This window comes from Prionailurus viverrinus, chromosome A2 (assembly GCF_022837055.1).
Source record: "Prionailurus viverrinus isolate Anna chromosome A2, UM_Priviv_1.0, whole genome shotgun sequence".
In the NCBI taxonomy this organism is placed as follows: Eukaryota; Metazoa; Chordata; class Mammalia; order Carnivora; family Felidae; genus Prionailurus; species Prionailurus viverrinus.
Window position 1 is genome coordinate 3511844 of NC_062562.1, and position 19442 is coordinate 3531285.

General features: G+C 55.7%; 1 protein-coding gene across 1 annotated transcript in view; it reads right to left on the reverse strand.

Annotated features, from left to right (window-relative positions):
* The window catches only part of MLLT1 (MLLT1 super elongation complex subunit), a 67806-nt gene extending 49563 nt beyond the window's left edge, over window positions 1-18243 (reverse strand). The window contains 3 exon segments of the mRNA XM_047834820.1: window positions 1337-1419; window positions 8392-8572; window positions 18168-18243. Of these exon segments, the coding sequence (XP_047690776.1) occupies window positions 1337-1419; window positions 8392-8572; window positions 18168-18179 (276 nt within the window). The 5' untranslated portion in view covers window positions 18180-18243.
* Window positions 18244-19442: the final 1199 nt, after the last annotated feature.

The following is a 19442-nucleotide window of genomic DNA, read 5'->3' on the forward strand; positions in this document are numbered from 1 at the left end:
GCCCATGCAGACAGGCTGGCCTCTTCTCTCTAGAGTGGCCGGTCACCGGGCCTCTCAGGTCTTGATTCCCTGAAAGCCTCAGGACGACCCAGGCTACTATGACTGGGGCCCAGGAGGGCCCGCAGCCCAGTCCCACCGAGTCACGCCCGCTGAAATGGCACTTGGCTCCCGGCGGCCCAGCACACCTGAGCACCGTTCCCAGAGTCCTTGATGCCTGGTGGATTGCAGAACAGCCAGGTACAAGCAAGGGGCCCGCTAAGCAAGTGGTGGCTTCCCAGGGAGATCTCCTTCCTGAAGGAAGGCAGAGCTGCCAGCAGCCAGTCTAGCTAAAGCTCACCATGGCCTCTTGGTGGCGCCTGTGAGGAGCAGAGGCAGGCTGCCAGGAAGGCTCTTTTTAATTACCGGGCTCAAAAAAAAAAAATAAATAAATAAGCTATGATCTGAATGTGTCTCCCCAAAACTCGTACGTCGAGTCCTAAGCCCCAAAGGTGACAGACTGAGGAGGTGGGACCCACCCTCACGAATGGGATGAGTGTTCTCATAAAGGAGACCCCACGGACCCCTTGTGCCATCCACATGAGGACATGGTGAGAAGTCTGGGACCCAGGAGAAGGCCCCCCCTGACTGAGTGGCCTCCGTGATCTTGGACTCCCAGCCTCCAGAACTGTCAACGGTAAATTTCTGTTGTTTATGAGCCATCCAGGCTGTGGTATTTACTTACAGCAGCACAAACGGAATAAAACTATAAAAATACATACACCCATAGCGTCTAGAAAATACACATGGAGGGAAAGAAAACGACAACCCTTTACAGTCCTTCCACCCAGAACACCATTTTCAACACTTCTGATAAGCTTCATTCCTTTTGTCTAGAAATACCACACATAAAGTTGCTTTTTTCACCCAACAATATTCAACACCTTCCTCATCCCAGCGGGTCACTGAAGCTTCCGCTAAGAGGCACCGAAAGCACATCCGCCCAGTCGCCTACCGTCGGACAGTCAGGTGACTTCGCATGCCGGCCCCTGCTCACGGCCCAGTTACCGACCCTCCAAGACCACGCACGAACTCTGGCCCCGTCACGGCATGTCACTGCCGACTCGGGGGCCGCATGCACCTTCAGGGCAGCTGAACGGGACGTGGCCCGGCTGCTCCCCAAGAAGGCCACGTGCACCTGCGCCCCCAGCCCCCGCCTCCCACGCGAGATGGACGTGCCAGCGCTCTGACTCGGGCGTCCGCTCCCAGGGCTTCCAACACCCCGCCGCGCGTGCGTCACCGGCTCCACCTCCTCTTTGGTGAACTGTGTGTCCTTCTCACTGCCGTCCCCGGATCCTACCTTGTTTTTGAAGTACACCTCGATGGGCATGATGAAGCCAGCGTAACCCGACTCCTCCACTTTGTAAGGGGGCTCCTTGCACACTAAAAAGAAAGGGAAACGCATCATCAGCTTCCTGCACATCCAAAAGCCCGGCCGCAGGTGGCGGTAAAGCACGCAGCCCCTCCACACCTCCCCTCCGGGGCTCAGCTGGCCTCACGGGACTGCGGGGCTTTCCGGGAGGCCAGCTCCCCCGGGAGTGTCAAATCCCATGGAATTCGAAGCATCACAGGGCACAGGAGGAGCAGAGCGGGAGAAAGGTGACCCCATCGCGGAAGTAGAGCAGCAGAGGGGCACAGGAAGGGGCGCGACACCAGCTGAGACGGAGAAGCCACTGCCGGCCACAGGCCGCTCAAGTCCAACCGAATCAGGGCAGTGAGCGTAACTTGGGTGAGGTGCCAACCCCGTGGGGCCCCAGCATCCCAGGCAGGGCGGTGTCCACCACCTTCCACTGCTCCCTCACACCCGTGAACCGAGGCCCAGCTGGGTGCCAGCGCACAGGTGCGGGGAGATGGGAGACGGTGATGGTGGGTCTAAGCTGGGACTCTCCTGGGTTCTATTTTAGTGCTGAACAAAGGCATTCCCAAGTGACTGGACAGAGATTCGTTAACCTCAGAGGCTGAAAAGAAAAAAAAGCTGAAACTAAAACGAACAGCAAAGTACAAGCAAAATGACCTCCAGCAATCTTACCCTCCGGAACAAACCTCAATGTTTTGACGTACATGCTGTCATGAAAATACCGTTCTCCCGCTTTTAAGAAAAACCAGCACAGTACAGGTCAAATCTCCTGGTCCTCCACCCCTCCCTCTCCAGAGGCAATCACTATTGGAAGGCAGGAAAACATCCCGTCAATTGTGAGAAACAATTATGCACGCCTCTGCCCCGGTCAGGTAATTCTTAAGTGGGCCAGAAATTGCTGGAAAAAACAGTGCATGGAAAAAAATGAAAGCGGGCTTTTTAAAATGAAAACATTGTAAGATTTTTCTCTTAAAAAAATCTTTTAAGCTCTCAAATCATCAAATATCTCAAATCAAAGATCTCAAATATCTCATGAGCCTCCCCTAACCCAAAAACTGGCCAATGGGGTAGATTTGGAACAGGCAGAGGCCATCATAGGCAGGGCAGCCTTGCATGGGACCCCGGGTTGCAAACCACAGGGGAGCAGGGGAGGGGTTCGTGGCTCAGGCCTCACAGAGAGCAGTCTGGAGCTACAAGGACAGCTGAGGGGTAAGAGCTGGCCTTGGCTCCCTCCACCCCATCCCACCCTCCCTATGAGGCCGGCTACCGTCTCCCCAGCGGTGTGCTCACTCGGCACCCTGGGTGCCAGTCCCCACTCCCCGCTGTACGAAAAGCACATGGCTGGTAAACGAGGCTTACTCAACTGGACTGGCCTCCCCAGTGGTGTCGGGGATGGGGGCTCCCTCAACAGTCCCAGGACATGCCACAGCACACAGCACAGCCTCCTGGAGACCAGCAGTAGCCCTGGCTGCCTCTGAACCCTGCACCCTAAACACCGTCACTGACACCAGGGTCTACACCTGAATCATCACTGCCACCAAACACAGCAGTGACTGCATTCATTCGTGTACTCTACACCATTTACGTCGGGCACCGTCAGGTGCTGGGATGATGACAGAGGCCATGAGAACGTCTCTGGTCCGTCGTGGGTTACTCTGGGTGTCACCACCCTCTGTCTGACAGCCCACCTAGAAGTATGGAGCAGCCCTGCTCCCAGGAAACAGGCGGTGACCCTGGTAGCCTGGGACACTGTCACGGGTGAGCTCAGCAACAAATCTCTATTCCAACCAGTCTCCTTCTGCTCCTCGGATATCCTCCTGTAGGTGCTGGATGGGAAGCTCAGGTGTAGCCGACCCCAAGACACCTCTTTATCTCCCCCTTAAACCTGTATCGCCCAGCATCCACGCTCAGGACGCGAGCTACCCACCACTCACCCAAGGCCGCACGGTCAGCCCGACTCCTCCCTCTCCCAAGGTCACCCAAGTGCTATCATGTCTGCCTCCAAAACACTCTAGAATGTACCCCACCGCCCCAGCGTCCTGTACCACTGCTCCAGCCCAGGCACCCTGCCTCTCTCACATGGGTTACCACCAGTGCACTAGCCGTTCTGCCTCGGGCTCACTCCCAGGATCTTCTGCACAGGCAGCTGTAATGATCATTCTGAAGTGTGAACCGGACCGGGTCCCCTGATGGCACCCCACTGCCCTCAGGACCAACTTCAAGCCCCTCCATGGGGCTGCAAGGTGTTTTGTCACCTCCAGCCTCACCTCTCATCAGCCTGGCCTCAGGTCCCCTAAGACCCAGCCACAGTGACCCTCTCACATCATGGATCACTTCCTTCTAATGACCTCATTTTGAAACTGGGGGGCCACTCCCTAACCAGAAGCCTGCTGGTCAACAGAACCCACCCTGACTTACAAAGAGCTGTCAATAACAGTTCCCATCCACCTGCAGCGAAGAGCCCAAAGAAACAGGAAAAATTTGGAGACTACAGGAGAACTTGGGGAAAATTAAAAGAAAAATTTAAACCAACAAACTAGAGCCAACGTCCTTAGATCCCGGATATGCCCAACAAATAAAAACAAGACATCTAAAAAGGGACAATTAGAGAGTAGAAAAGGGCTCTTAGATGTTACAAATATACCACTTACAATTTTATAATTCAATGGAAAGACAAAGTTGAGACTGTAGAACAAAAAGACACATTTTTAAAGGGTGAGATGTAAGAAAACAATTCAGATTAAACAAACACTAATAGCAACTGATGTTTTTATTTTTATTTTTTTAAAAATTTTTTTTTTTTTCAACGTTTATTTATTTTTGGGACAGAGAGAGACAGAGCATGAACGGGGGAGGGGCAGAGAGAGAGGGAGTCACAGAATCGGAAACAGGCTCCAGGCTCTGAGCCATCAACCCAGAGCCCGACGCGGGGCTCGAACTCACGGACCGCGAGATCGTGACCTGGCTGAAGTCGGACGCTTAACCGACTGCGCCACCCAGGCGCCCCGCAACTGATGTTTATAAAGTACCTACTGTGTGCCAGGCACTATTCTTAGCACTATTCTATACATATTAGCTCATTTAATCCTTAAGACAACCTTGTGACACAAATACAATTGTTTCTGTTTTACACAGGAAAATATTTGAGCATAGAGAAGTTAGGTAAAGAAGCATCCCAGGAAGAAGAAAAAGAAAATAGACATTGTCAAAGAAGTAGAAGAAAACTTCTCTGAGCTAAATATGAAGAACACCAAACATCCAACGCTAAGAACAACAACAAGAGCCTAGAAATAATGCTATAAAAAATATTCTAAATGTTTCTAGAGAAAAGCAAACAAACAAAACAGGTCCTCTGCAATAGCATGAGACCCTGATAGCAACAGACTCCTCAGAAGACAAAGAAGCAGTACTTTAAAAGCTCTAAGTGATAGTGATTCTCAAAGTAAAATATTATACCCAACCAAACTATCAGTCATGTATGAGAACAGAACAGCTAGCACTTTCGAATATCCCAGGAGTCAGAGTTTATTTCCCACACACCTTTCTTTAGAAACTGTTTAAGTAATTAGTCTCTTAGGACATTACTCATTAGAAATTACTCCAGTAAAACAAGGCAAAACACCAGGTAATAAATAAATCCCTGGAAGAGAACAGTAAAATCCCGGGGTAATAGCTACAGAGGTGGCCTTGAGAGCTGCCAGTCCTCATTAAAGAAGGAAGACAAAGAGAACATATCGGAATATCCAGGAGGGGGAAGAAACGCCACCAGATAAAGGAAGTGATGGACAGAATATGAAAAAAAATGCGGCTCTTCTGATGAAGACACAAGGCAAGGGGAAAAAAGGGAGAAGCAAATTTTTCACGAAGTTACAGCCCAAACATGAGGCAAAGTAAACAGGGCTATGTTTTCACTAAGAATTATAAAAAGAACTCATCTGACCTTGACATGACCTTGAGTGGTCTCCTTGGAGTGGCCCAGGGCTCAGCGGATGAGTGGCATCCTGGCAACCCGACCAGCCTAGCAGTGAACACACTCAATAAAGTCACGACGGTGTGTGGTTTCCAGCGTCTAGAATTAACCCCTAATCTGGGAGAAGTGCCCATTTCAGTTCAACAGCCTTAACAAGGTCAAGTGTGGCTCCCAAAAGGAGGGGTATAAGGTTCAAGGGAAGACAGGGATGCTCACGTGTTTCTCTTCCCAGATGGAGAGTCAGAAAGCACTGACAAAAGCTGACAGGGCTGAAGAACCCATTCGCTCGCTCAGTAAATAGTAAGCGCCTACGATACCTTTCAGCACCAGCGTCACGGCAGCAAACTAAAGCGAAACACAAACCTCTGCCTTGGGGGAGGAGGGAAGGTGGAAAATACAAGTGATATGTACTCTATGTTAAGGTGGCTAAAGAGGGGAGAGAACAGAAAAAGGCTAAGAAGCGTGTGGCCGTGTGGGTGGTTAAAGAAAGAAACCATGAGTTCGGCCCAGCAGCCAGAGCTCTTTCCAAAACGGTGACTGCAGCCTCTGCGGAGGATGCAAATGGTGAGCAGGTTGGGCTCCTCACTCAAGGTCACAAGACTCACAGAGATGACCACTGAAAAGATGGTCACTTACCCGCACAACATTGGAGGAGACGCTGGAGGAAGGGCGGGAGTTTGGGATAGAGCTGGTAAGTCAAAGACAGGGCTTCAGTGTGGAAAATCAAGAAGCAAGTAGCAAATCCAACACTACTGCTCTAAGATGCGAGGGAAGGACAAACCCAGGAAGGGCCAGAGTGCCCCCGGGAGGGGTGACAGGTGTGGGACAGTAAGGGGAACTCCGCGCCCTGCACACCTCTGTTGGGTTTGTTATGAGCACATATTTGATTTAAAAAATACTTTTAAAGCCCATCAAGTATAATTTCAGACATCCCTGCCCCAAATTCTCTTTAACCTGATCCACGTTGCGCTGACAACTGGCAAGATGAGTTCTGTCCACACAACACACAGGGAACTGGGCGTTTATCATCTGATACATTTGATGCAGCCGCTGTGTGTGGGCATCCGTCCGTCCGCACTCACAGGCAGACTTCGCAACCAGCACGATTCAGCTACTGATTACACCTCTTCCCTTGATGGGCTCAGAGGGCGCACCCCACTCATCACCCCACTTCCCAAGTTCCTGGAGCTCAGAGGCTGTGCCGCTTCCATGTGACCACAGCGGCCCACTGGGCCTCTCCGAACCTCAGTGGACACATCTACCTTGCAGGGATTCTGGGAGGCCCCATGTCGCCGGGCTGTCGTGGCCCATGGCACAGAGCAAGGGCATGATAAACACAGACTGCCATTAACATTACTCCTGGTGGCTGTTTGCTTACTGGCCTGGTGGGGACAGAGATGAAACACGCAGCTTACAGGTGGATGGATGGCACCCTGGGGCCACCCCAGAGAGAAAGGGAGAAGAGAGGGGAGGGCAATGGTGAAGGAGAACTGGAGAGGAGGCAGCCCAAGGAAGCACGGAGGGCCCAGGCCAGAAGGCTGGCAGCCACAGACGGCACTCTGCTGCCAGCACAGGCACAACCTGAGTGAATGGGCGTACCGGCCGCCGGTAACATGCTGCGGCACTGACCCAGCCCCTGGGCCCGTGTGCAGACCCTGCTTTAAAGCACAGGCTGTGTAGCCGGCCCGCTTGCACCTGCCCCCCATCTGTAAGGGGGTTGTGGGGAGACTGAACAGAGACCCCGCACAGGAAAAGAGCTTAGCAGAAAGTGCCCAGGAAACGCCATGGTTTATTATTACTGAAGATGCTTTATAGACAGCTGCTGTTGCAGGAACCAGATCCATTCTCCTCCAGGATGCTCAGAAAGAAGGAAGAGGAGACAAGGTGAGGACCCAGAAAAGCAGAAATGAGGGAAGGGAATAAATGAGAGCCAATAGAAGAAACCAGAAGAAAAAAAAAAATGGGTACCACACCACTAGGACTCTCCAGCTGCCTTCCCTTGTGAACCAGGACTTTCTACATGTGTAACATACATCACTTCCCCAATAGACCACAAGTCACTTGCCGGCACAGGTCCAGGACCCCAGGGGATCCTACAATGTGCTCCTGCTTCAGCCTGAGGCCATCCATGCCTGCTTATTGCTTGGCCCCATGGCCCCTGGCACTTGGGACGGGGGGCTCAGCAGTGGCTCTCACCACGCTGAACTATTCTTCCAGCAAGAGGTCCTTCTCTCCTCTGTCAACACATCCATTCAAGAAACCATGTACTGGACCCCTGTGATGTACCACACCTCACCCAGGGGGCTCCATAGTGAGAGCAGACACGGCCCCGGCCCCCACAGAGCTGACAAGACAGCCAACAACTTCATTCCAAATTCCCCAGGAGTGTTCTCTGAGCCCCATAAACTGAGTTCCCATTCTCTGCCTCATCAGACTACAGGGCCACAGATAATCAAGATCTATGCAGAATGCATGAATGAGGCACTTACTTCTGCCCAAGAAACGGCAGTCTGAGTGTGAAGGGGTGAAGCAGAGAAGGAAGACACGTAAGACAGCAGTAAAATGAGATTTTTGCCCCAAATATCATGAAATCCTTAAAATGGCATCTCTCATCAACTGTAGGCCCAATAAGCAATTTCCTGATTCCTCACCAGGTGGGTGTAAGTCGCCCTTCCCACCCACTGGCCTTCGGCTACGTTCTCTGGATGCTTCTCAGAGACCGAGTCTAAATAATGACACAAGACACAGTCACCACCTCCTTTGGCTTTTCTCTACAATGAATTCATCAACTGAAGGAAAGGCAGGCAGGAGGGAGGAGGACCATTTTAAGGTCGCAGAAGGGCCACATCTTGGCTGGGCACCTTCTCTCTCCAACACGGCAAGGGGGGCAAGCCAGAAGCTCCCAGAGTGTGGGCCCTGTTGCTCCTGGGGAGGGGATGGAGACAAGCCCTCCAAGGAGCGATGACACATGGGCGGTGGCACAGCCCTGAGCCCCGCAGGGCTGCCCAGCCAGGCTGGAGGCACTCACCGCGCTTGGGCTTGGGGAAGCTGTCATGCAGCCGGAAGACCACTTTCTCCACGAAGTGCTGGATTTCACATTGCTCGGGGCCACGGACAAACACCATCCAATCGTGGGTGAAACCCTCCGTTGTGGGCTTCTTGCGCAGTTGGGCACGGTGTCCCAGCTCTAACTTGACCTGGACAGTGCACTGGAGGGAGAAAGAGGCGGGCACGGGTCAGTGATGAGGCCAGGGCAGGGGACGGCAAGATTCCCACCCCATCGCCTACAGAGCGTGGCCAGCACTGGCCACGGGAGCCGCAAAGACCCCTGGGCACTGCCACGGGCTTCCCAACCCACAACGAGAGTGCAAAGAGCCTCCTGGGGCTTACAGTGAACCAGGCACTGTGCGAGCGGCCCTGCGGGCCCTCTTTCTCCAGCCCGCCCCCTGGAGGCCCTGTGCTTCCTCCTTCTAGCCCTCACCCTCCACCCCAGCAGGACAACCTCCCCACTGTTCCTCCAAGTCTTGCTCATTCCTGTCTCAGGGCCTTGGCACCTGCGGTTCCCTCTGCCTTGGACGCTCTTTCCCTAGGCCATGGCTGGCTCCCTCTTGTCACTGAGGTCTCGGCTTGAATGTTACCTTCTCTGGGAAAACCCCCGCCCCCCCCCCCGCCCCCCCTCCCCCGCCCCGGGCCACCCAGTCTGAAAGCACCTACCACCACCCCCATCACCCTGTGTCACATTGTACATTCTCAGCATCTGTCACTATTGGAGCTCATCTTGCTAACAAGCTGCTGGCTCTGCTCGAACACCTGCTGACTCTTGGGGCTGCCTCCTTGTCCAGAGCTGGAATCCTCACCAAGAGCTCCCTGAATACAACCCTCAGTGTGACCCAGAGTGCAATTACCTCATGAGGAAAACAGATGAGGAAAACGAGGTTCTGAGGTGGAGCTGCTAAGCTGCACACAGTCAGCTGGCAGGGAGCGGGGCCCAGACTCAAGCGCAGGGGTGCGTCCCCCGAGGGCCCACTCCCTTAGCCCCTGCCGTCTTGCCTCCCTGCTCAAGTCACCCAAGCTCCTTGATTAAAGCGTTTTCACTCTCCTCCGCCCCACAGGATGCCTCTGGGGAACAGAGACCCTCGGGGTCACCTGAGTCCACAAAAGCATCGCCTGTCGGTGTTAAAAGCAGAATGGTGGTTCACAGTTGGAATGGAGGGGGCCAGGAGGAAGCCCCCAGGGATCTGGGGACCTCGGCAGTCAGGCTCTCTGCGTGTGTGCGACACTGTGCCTGAAATGTAAGGTAGCTCCTGCCGGTTCCACTCCACCGAACACAAAGCCACAAAACTTTTGAAGCACTCACACCCCTCGGTGGGCCAAAGGCACTGATGGGGAACCCACTGTAAACACGCACTCTGGTGTGTGAGATCCTCCCCAGTCTGCTGGGAGATACAGCCTGACACCTAGTATCAGATGCAAGAATGTTACAAAGAAACCAGAGGCCAAGAGGACACTTGTTCCTAAGTGCCGAGGACAGCCAGGAGCAAGTTGTCCGCTGGCGGGTAGCGGGCAACCACGCTTCCCCAGCCAAGCCACCTCCCACCCGCCCCCTGTGCCCTCTCTCCAGGGAACCACCCTCCTCCCCGACTGGAGACCTCCTGCTCTGGACTCTGGACCCCCTTTCTCCCCAGCTGACCTCATGTGACCTCCTGCCTCTTCTCTGGGATCCCTCCACCCGGGCAGATCCCGCTGCCAATGCCAGCGGCTCCCTCCCTCCACGCCCTCTCACTGGCTGCCAGGCCAGGAAAGCAGGACAGACACAAACTGTCGCTTTGCCGGTTCAGCTTTCAATGGCTCGCCACTCCCTCAAGTAAGGTCCAAAGGCCTCAGCACACCTCCCATCTCCCACTGGTGTGTTTCCTCAGGCCCAAGACGCCCGTTATTTTTCCCCTTTAAAGCTGTTTAAAAATTATTATTTATTTGGGGAAGAGCGCAAGCAGGGGAGGGGCGGGGGGGGGGGGGACAGAGGATCTGCAGCAGACTCTGCTCTGACAGCAGAGAGCCCGATGCACCGGGGATCGTGACCTGAGCTGAAGTCGGACACTCAACCGAGCTACCCAGGTGACCCCCCGCTTTTTAAAGCTCTTTCAGGTCTGAGTACGTCTTGCCATCTACACGGAAGTTTTACGTGTCGAGGTGTGTGCATTCCCACACAAACACAGGAACTGGCCCTAAGCTGGCGGCGTGCCTTAGAGGGTCCACGGCAGTCTGTGCGCCAATTCCACCGCGCCCACTTCACCCCATGCCGGCTCCCTGGCTGCTCACTGCTGCCTCCGCAGAGACCCCATCTAGCCCGCCCTTTCATATCCACGTCGGGGGCACACGGGGCATCGATGACACCAGAGAATTTACACTAAGGAGCCTTCCTAGATCAGCAAATTGTAAGTGGTGCTCTCCCAAGGGGAGGAACCAGTAAGGACACTGGGAAGGACAGGGCAGGCCCAGTGAGGGAGGGGCTGGCGGGAGGGAGGCTCCGGGCGCTGAGTGAGCCAGCTGTCGACCACAGAGCAGGGGTACCCCCCCGCACAGGCTGCCGGTCACTGCAGGGCTCCCCAGGGAAAAGCGCAGGGACTTGCAGGGTCCGGGGCCACAGGAGGGAAGAGTGAGGGTCGGGGTGGAGCATTTAGATTCCACGCGGCAGGAATGGCAGCCAACTGTATGCAGATGATGGATGCAAGGAAACGGTATCTGAGTCAAAGTTCCCCGGCAATTGTGTACAGTCTGGGCTGAAGGCAGAAAAGGACAGACAGACAGACAAACAACAAGCCTGCTAGGAAGCAACCAGAGGGAGTGGCTGGAAAAGGAGATTTGGTCGAGTCTGAAAGGGGAGAACCGGTAGGACTTAAGACTGGACAGAGGGATGCCTGGCTGGCTCAGTGAGAAGAGCATGCAACTTTTTTTTTTTTCATATTTATTTATTTTGAGAGAGTGCATGTGCACGCATGGGGGAAAGGCAGAGAGAGGGAGAGAGAGAATCTCAAGGAGGCTCCACACTGTCAGCACAGAGCCGGACACGGGGCTCGATCTCACCTACCATGAGATCACGACCTGAGCCAAAATCAAGAGTCGGACGCTCAACTGACTGAGCCACCCAGGCGCCCCAGAAGAGCATGCAACTCTTGATCTCAGGGTCATGAATTCAAGCCCCACGCTGGGTGTAGAGATTACTCAAACAATAAATAAACAAACTTAAAATTAAAAGCAAAAGAATGGATGGAGGGGACACGAGGCAGCTCAACCCCAAGACCCAGGGCACTGGGGTCCTGCCAAGCAGTGGAGGGGGTGGGGGGGGAGGGGGACAGGCGACAGGGGATATTCAAGGGGAAACACACCAAAAGCTAGATGCGAGAGACTAAACGTCTAGATAAACAAGCAATGCTCAAATCAACCAGCCTCCCTCTGCAGAGCACTGCACATGGGCCACGTTCAACGAACCCAAACAGTGTTTCCGTTACCCCGATGGGCTGTAATCCCCAGATGCCCTTACACGCATGACAGAAACTCTGCCCCTCTCGCCGGTGTGTCCTCACAGAGAAATCGGGAGACATTCTCTGGACTGCGGGGAGGGTTACAGGTGAACTGAACACACATCATCTTAACAATACACTGGCAAACGACTTTGGCTTTTGGTTCTTCGGAGTTAACTCCTACGCAAGGCGATGTCGCCTCAGATTCTGCAATCCACCAATCGGGCCGCTCCAACTTTGGCTGCCTTCTCAGCATTTCTGATGAGCTGGGGCTCCTACCCGGGGCACACAAGGGGCAGGGCAGCTATTGAGAAAGAATGGAAGGCCACAGTCCCGTCGGAGGGGGAACAAAGTGCCAAAGGAACGCTCCAGAGGCCAAAGTAAACAGGAAGGTTCTGAAGCGGCACTGGATGATCTCTGTCGCTGGCAGACCGTGCCCAAAGCTCTGCCCGGGCAGCATCTAGGCCCCGGGGTCTGGCACCAACTCAGCCTGGACACCCCCCAGCCTTGAGGTGCCAACGACAGCACATGCTGGTGCACTAAGGGGAGGAACGCTCCCCCGAATAAAGACAGGGGAACAACACAACCTCTGGGCCACTCTCTTAGAGAAGAAATCAGATTCAGGAAGACATTCGTGCTACTCACACTGGAGGCAAGCAAGACACTGAGCCCGGCCAACTGCTCCGACTTGTCAAGTCATGATAATTTATTAACACAACTAAGCCAATTCCGCCTTCAAGGTTCTGCCCCCCTCCTGCCTTACTCCACCTGGACTCCTGCCCCATGCATGAGAACCAGAGAACTGAAACACAGTTAGCTCTTTCTCCAGGAAGGGTGCCTGGCTAAAGAGGTTAACTACCGGTTAGGTTAAGCTCTCAACGGTCTTGGAAGGAATGAATCTCATGTGTCCTGCCTGTTGCTTGGAGGCGCTCTGTGCAACCTGGCCCCTGGGGACCAGGGGACCCGGCCTCAGTTCCTGCCATGTCCCAGCACCCAGGAACTGTCCTGCCACCCACTCCCCTAACAAAAGCTGGGAACAAAGGGGGGAACGTTCCAGGACTGTCCTGGAAAGAGCTGACCATTTTACTTCTGGGAGATCATCTGGAAGGTCTGTAGATGGAGACAGAGCAGCTCAAGGGCTCTGAGGGCCATCCTGGGACAGCTAGGCTTGGGCTAAGGGCCTCGGCAGGGCACTGTCCTCCCTCCAGATCAACTGGAACCCAAGGGCCATAATGCTAAGTCCTGCAAACCAGGCGAACAGATCCTGGAGGGCAGCTTCCCAGGCACTTCGTCACTGAAGAGTACAGGTCCCTCCAAGTGTGGGCTCAAATGGCCAATGCCTGGCAAAGAGGGCGAACCAGCCCAGTTCCAACATCTCCCCTGCTTCCAAGGCCTTTCCTCATCAGATTCTTCCCATATCCCACTAACCCTGCCTTCAGCCTGGGCCCCAGAAGGCAGGTCTTTAACGAGTTTATCTGGAAGACTGCCCCTGATTTCCTGGTGGGAATTCTCTTCAACAGATGATGCCCTTTCCTCAGGGAATTCGTACTTTACCAAGTGGTATAATTATGCCTGGAGTTTGGCTACTGCATGCAATTCCCTCAGATACAACAGTCCCCTCCCCTCCCCTCCCAGGAGGAGGAACACCGAAGAGCCTTCTCCCCTCATCAGGTTAGACCGACCGTGCCAAGTCCGGCTGGATCCGGCAGGGCTGCCACCGTCCCGGTCCACACCACAGAAACGGGAAAAGGTGCTGGCCCTCATAGAGCAACAGCAACACAGACCAAATAAGATACTCTTGGCAGAACTTTCTCCCCCAGACCCAGCTGGGGGCTCTCAGGAGCAGCCACTGGATCAGAAGGTGAGAAAGATGGGGACATGACGGTTATCCCTCGGGGACAATCCTCTCAAGCAGAAGACTGCCCACACAGAGGCGGGACAGAGCCGAGGGCAGGGGACCTCCCCTAACACCTGCATCAGGCCTTGGTCTTTTCACTGGGGATGCACAGGGGGCTGGTGGCCAACAACGGCACTCATCGGGCCTCGTCCCTTTGGCCCAGGGCACAAAGTTAATGACGAAGGGACAAGAAGGAAGGAGCTCAGTGAATGTCTCTTTGAAAACTAAGGATAAGTGTGTAGACCGTGAAGATACTCGAGGACACCCCCACTCCCTGGTTTTCAGGTGCCCAGGAAGAATGCCCTTACCAGCCTGCCAGGGAGGCCTGGGACAGGGTTTATATTACATCCATTTGAGATGCCCGCAGACACGTAGATGGAGAACTGGCTGTCACCAAAGTTCTGCGGGAAGCAGTGCTGGGAGATTTCTGAACGAGCACAACCCCAATAAAGGCATCAGTTACCAGGTCAGATGGGCCTCGTTACCAAAGGACTGATCCCTAGTTGCTCTTTCAGCCGACGGCTGGTAAAGCTAAGTGCAAGACTTTGTGTTAGAAACTATGATGGATGTAAAGGCGAACAGAACTCTGGCCCCCACCTCAAGTACTGTGCAGGGCATTAACTTTAGGACAAACCACTTGGCACGTCAACTTTCCCGGTGACAGTTTCGGAGCAGGGTGGCAGAGAATAGTGCTCTGCACAAGTCTGAGCGTTTCTCGGCAAGGTTTGGGAAAAGGACAGTTACCTAGGAATCCCACCTGGCCCTGACACCCTCCGGGGCCATCCTGAGGCTCCATCATGTCCATGTCTGTAAAATGGGCCATCGCGGTCAAAAACCAACCTCCTCTTCTGGAACAACGGAGGGTGGTCGACAGCAGGCGGATCCCAAATCAAACTTGGGAGAAGCAGCAAATATCAACTCAACTGGGTAATTCAACGGGTCGGCCGCCCTCCTCGGGTAATGGGCCCAATGCCTCTGTGAAGGGAGGACTCCCTGGTCCTTGGGAGAACCCAGACTTCTAGATCCCCCTGGGCAACCCCTGTGACCAGAGACCCTCCCCCATCGCCCTTTCTCCATCCTTTTACTGTCTGCTCAGCCTTCACCCACACCCACTCCTTCCCCTCCATCCTCGGAGATAAATCACAAGCCTCCCCCCATGCACCACTCTTCCCCCGTAAAGAAACGCAACCCCCCCACCCAATGGACCCGTAAGTATGGACTAGGCAGGGTGGCTGGCGGAATCAAATAGGTGGGTAACAGTCAGGGCAAAGGAAGCCAGAAGGACTTTTCCTGGCCACGGGGAAAGGATTGCAATGCTGAGAAGTTGGGAGCGCAGAGCAAAGCGCAGGATCCCCCTGCTCAGCTGGAAAGTTCTAGAGAACACAACAGGGAGGTAAGGAGAATCAAAGCCTCCCGAAGCAAGCAGGCCCTTGGGGGAAAGTCCTGTGGTTCCCCATCGGACTGAGGCATTTACAGGTTTGGGGCAACTCAGGGGAGAGAGAGAAAGCTGAGATTCTGCTGGGTTCAAAGCATTTGCCCCACACCCAAGTCCTAGGACGCTCACAGCCAACTCACCCACTTGGGTAGAGGACACCATTCTCTCCCGTCTTCCCAGAGACTGCTCTCTCTGTAAAGAAGGGACAGAGCTCCTGGGCCTCTCCCAAATTTGCAGAAACACGGCCAGGGATAAAGAATCAGACTACGGAATGCCACACACTTTCCCGTGGGATCGGGTTCACTTGCAAATACTTCTGCAAGGAGTTAGGCTAGCACCTATGGTGCTATGGAACTTTCTGCCATGAGGGAAATGTTGTCTCTCGGAGCTGTGCCTTAAGGTGGCCAGCAGCTCACTAGTGACAGTGAATGGGCCCTTAAGACGTGGCTGGTGCCACGCAGAAATTGACTTTTTCCGTTGTGGTTCATTGCCACATAAAAAGCCACAAGGACTAGTGGCTACACACCGGGCAGTGGGGCTCTCACTGACCAGCCCAGCAGAGTTCACCAGTCCACCAAAGCAAGACCGTTCTCTCTCTCTGACACAGGCCAAGAATGCCATCCACCCTCACCCTTCCACTTACATAAATGACAACCACCCAGACCGCCAGGGCCCAGCAAGTCACAGGGGAATAAACACACTTGGGCCTAAGATACCTCCCTGGGGGACTGTCTGGCTGGTGGGGTGACAGGCAGGAGCCACATCCTATGCCTGAGCGGGACCCAACATGACTTTCCCATGGGTGGGTTCCATTCCAAGCGGACCCTGAAGGTATATTCTGTTTTGTTTCCGTAACTCAGTACAGACTGGACGTAATAGGCTCTGTCCCTGCAGAAGTGAACTCACACCCGCTGCCACGATCCACCACTCCAGCCCACCTCTCAAGAGAAAGGTAGCAACGCCAAAGACGAAAGAGAGATCGTGGTGAGAAGGTCCCACAAGCACAAGCCTCAGCGATCCTGTACCCCCACAGTTGACCGGGATGGGCAAGGGGCGGTCTCCTGCCTGCACACCTCCCAGCCACACAGCGCCTTACCAGACAGCACCGCCTCGGTGGCGCCAGCCGCCAGGGACGCCCCAACCTGCCCTGACTGACTGCAGAGATTTCAGCTGCCACCCCCGTAGCCCCACACTGCCGCCTCTCCTGGCCCCGTGCCCCTGGAAGCCACGGGCACTGGGGAAGGATGAAGAAATAAATGACCCCAGGTCGGGGGCCGCAACAGTCCCGAAGAGGGTTAGGGGCTTGGGTACTGAAGAGGAGACGGTGCAGAGCTGGTGAAGGGCACCCCAGGGGCCTGAACGGCCTGGGGTTTATTTCAACTGACACAATTGTCTCCGGGTTTCCAGACAGAAGGGCAAGGGGGGCCACGGGGAAAGCGTATGGAATCTGGGGAGCCACCCTGGGTTTGAAGCAAGGCTCCCAGTGAAGGCTCCAAGATGCTGGGGAGGGAAGGGACATGGGGCATGCTGAGGGGAGGGGACAGTGGCTGAAAGCCAACACATCAGGCTGGGGGATGCTGGAAGGAAGTGGGAAACCCTGAATTCAAGGAGAGAGGTACAGGGGGGCCGGGGAAACTGCAGGTCTGTGAAGGGAAGCCAGCTGAGCTCGGAACGGGCAGACTGAGATCTGGACTGGGGGTAAACCAGGGTTGCAGGGGCAAAGAGGACCCAAGCTGAGGGGAGCGAGGCATTTGGTGTCTAGAGGGCTTGGGGGGCTCCAGGTCGGAGCAGACAATGCCCCTAGGCCTGGTCTGAAGGCGGAAAGAGAGCCCCTCAGACACTAGGGGCCGAGGGACTGAGCAGGGCCTGAAACCTGAGGGAGCTGAGAAAGCAAGCCCAAATCCAAAGTGGGGGTGATGGGGTGGGCTCAACGCAGGCCTGGGTCCTCGTGTGAAAAACCCAGACCCTAGCCAGAGGCCGAGGGGAAACGGTCACTCAGGCTAAGGCAGTGGCAGGAGCAAGGGGGAGCAAAGTCTCGGCCCTGGAAGAAAACGAGGGATAAAAAGGCTTAGGGTGGGCCTAGGTTAGAGGAAGCAGGGGGCTGCACCAAGGTTCTGGGGGTTCTGCGGGGTTGGGAGGAGGGGGATTTCAAACCCCAGCAAGGGTCTAAGGAAGCAGCAGCAGCAGCAGCATTAGGCTGCGGGCTCAAGGAGTTTGAAGGGACTCAGGGCCAAGAGTCCAGAGAGAAAGGAAGACAGGCCCTGGATCCAAAGAAGGGTGGTACAGGGCCAGATCTGACAAATCTGAAGGGTCCCGGGGACAGCCGTGGGGCTCTCTGGGCTGGGGCGGTGTCCCCAGGGGTGCCTGTGGGACTCTGGCGGGGGTTGGGGTCCCCACGGGGTTCTGGGCCGCGCTGGGGTCCCAAAAGGCATCCCAGGGGTTTCTGGGCCACCAGTGGGGGCTCTAGGCTGGTTCAGGGGCCCGAGGAGTGTCCCAAAGGGTGCTGGGCTGGACTGGACTCCCAGGGGGAGTCCCAGGAGAGTCTGAGCCGCCTGTGGAGACTCTGGCCTGGGTCGGGGTCCCGAAGAGCGTCCCAGAGCGTTCTGGGCTTGCCTGGGATCACAAGGGGGCATCCCGGGAGAGGGGGGGGGGGGGGTCTGGGCTGCACTGGGGTTCCGAGGGGCGTCTCAGGGGGCTCTGGGCTGGGCCAGGCCGGGGTCCTCATAGAAGTCCGAGGCGCTCTGGCCGGGCCGGGGTCGGGATGGGGGAGGGGCGCCCCCGCCCCACATAAAGGCCGGGGGAGCGGCGGGCGAGCACAAAGCGGGGCGGGCGGGAGCCGAGTGTGGGCGGGGAGGCCGGGACCAAGGAGGGCCGGGCGGGCGGGTCGTGGGAGGGAGGGAGGGGACCGGGCGGGCGGCGGGCTGCGCTGGGGCGGCGCGGCCGCTCCTCACCTGATTGTCCATGGCTGGCGCCCCGCCCCGCCCCCGGGCCCCGCGTCGCTCGCCGCCGCCGCCGCTCAGCGCCGCCCCGCCGCCCTCATTGTCTGTCAGGCACCGCCGCCGCCGCCGCTCCCGGCTGCCCGCCCGCCCGCCAGCCCCGCGGAACCGGAAACCACCGCCAGTTCGGGTCGCGCACCGACCGCGGGCCCCCGCCGCCGACTCTGGCCTGCCGCCCCGACTGGCAGCCTCCCGGGCCAATCGGCAGCGCGCACGGCCGCTCGTGGGGCGGGACTTCCTTCCTGGCGGGGGCCTGCCGGGCTGCGGTCGGAGGGACGAAGCCCGCAGCCAATGGGAAGCCCGAACCGGAGGGGCGGTGGGAGGGAGGGAGGGAGGCGCGAGGCGAGCCCTGCGGAGGGGAGCGCGAGGTGTGCGCCGCACGTGGAGGGGGGCGGGGGCGGGACGGGCGCGCCGCGCCTGCGCACTGCGGCCCGCAGGGGGCGCTGCCTCGTGGCCGGAGCTCCCGGGGCCTGAGCCTAACCTAGTCTGGCTGAGGTGGCGGTTCGAGCTCTGGGGTGGGAGCATCAGGACCACTTTTGTTTCCTAGCCACGTGTTACTACCGGTGTCATGGAATGGGCTCTGGGCTCTCGAACTGTAAATTAATTTTCCAAAGCTGGATCTGCTTCAGGGAAAGCCTGGGCGACTCGCTCCTCCCCCTGAGTCTTAGTTTGCACATCTGGGAAACGGGGACACTCAGTACCATGTAACGCTAGGTCAGGCCGATTTGAATGATAACACATTTGAAACCTGCTCCATTAAAATGACCAAGAAACTCTCATTTAATCCATGAAATCTATAAAGCTAATCCCTCTAAAACCGATTTTTAAACTTACCCGTGATCATGTAATTTCACAATTTGTAAACCTTGTTTAGATGAGATATAGACATAATACCCCATCTTTTTCAGGATCATGTGAGCCATTTGTCTCTCCGACAATAGGACTTCTCCCTGCAACTTGGGGACCATTGTACAGTTATTTTTAATTTCTTATAGGGGTGCCTGGGTGGCTCAGTCTGTTAAGCTCCTGACTTCGCTCAGGTCATGATCTCGCGGTTCATGGGTTCAAGCCCTGCATCCGGCTCTATACTGACAGCTCTGAACCTGGAGCCTGCTTTGGGTTCTGTCTCTCTCTCTCTCTCTCTCTGCCCCTCCCCTGCTCACTCTCTCTCTCTCAAAAATAAACATTAAAAAAAAAACCCTCTGAAGAAGGCCAGATGCTGTCATAGTA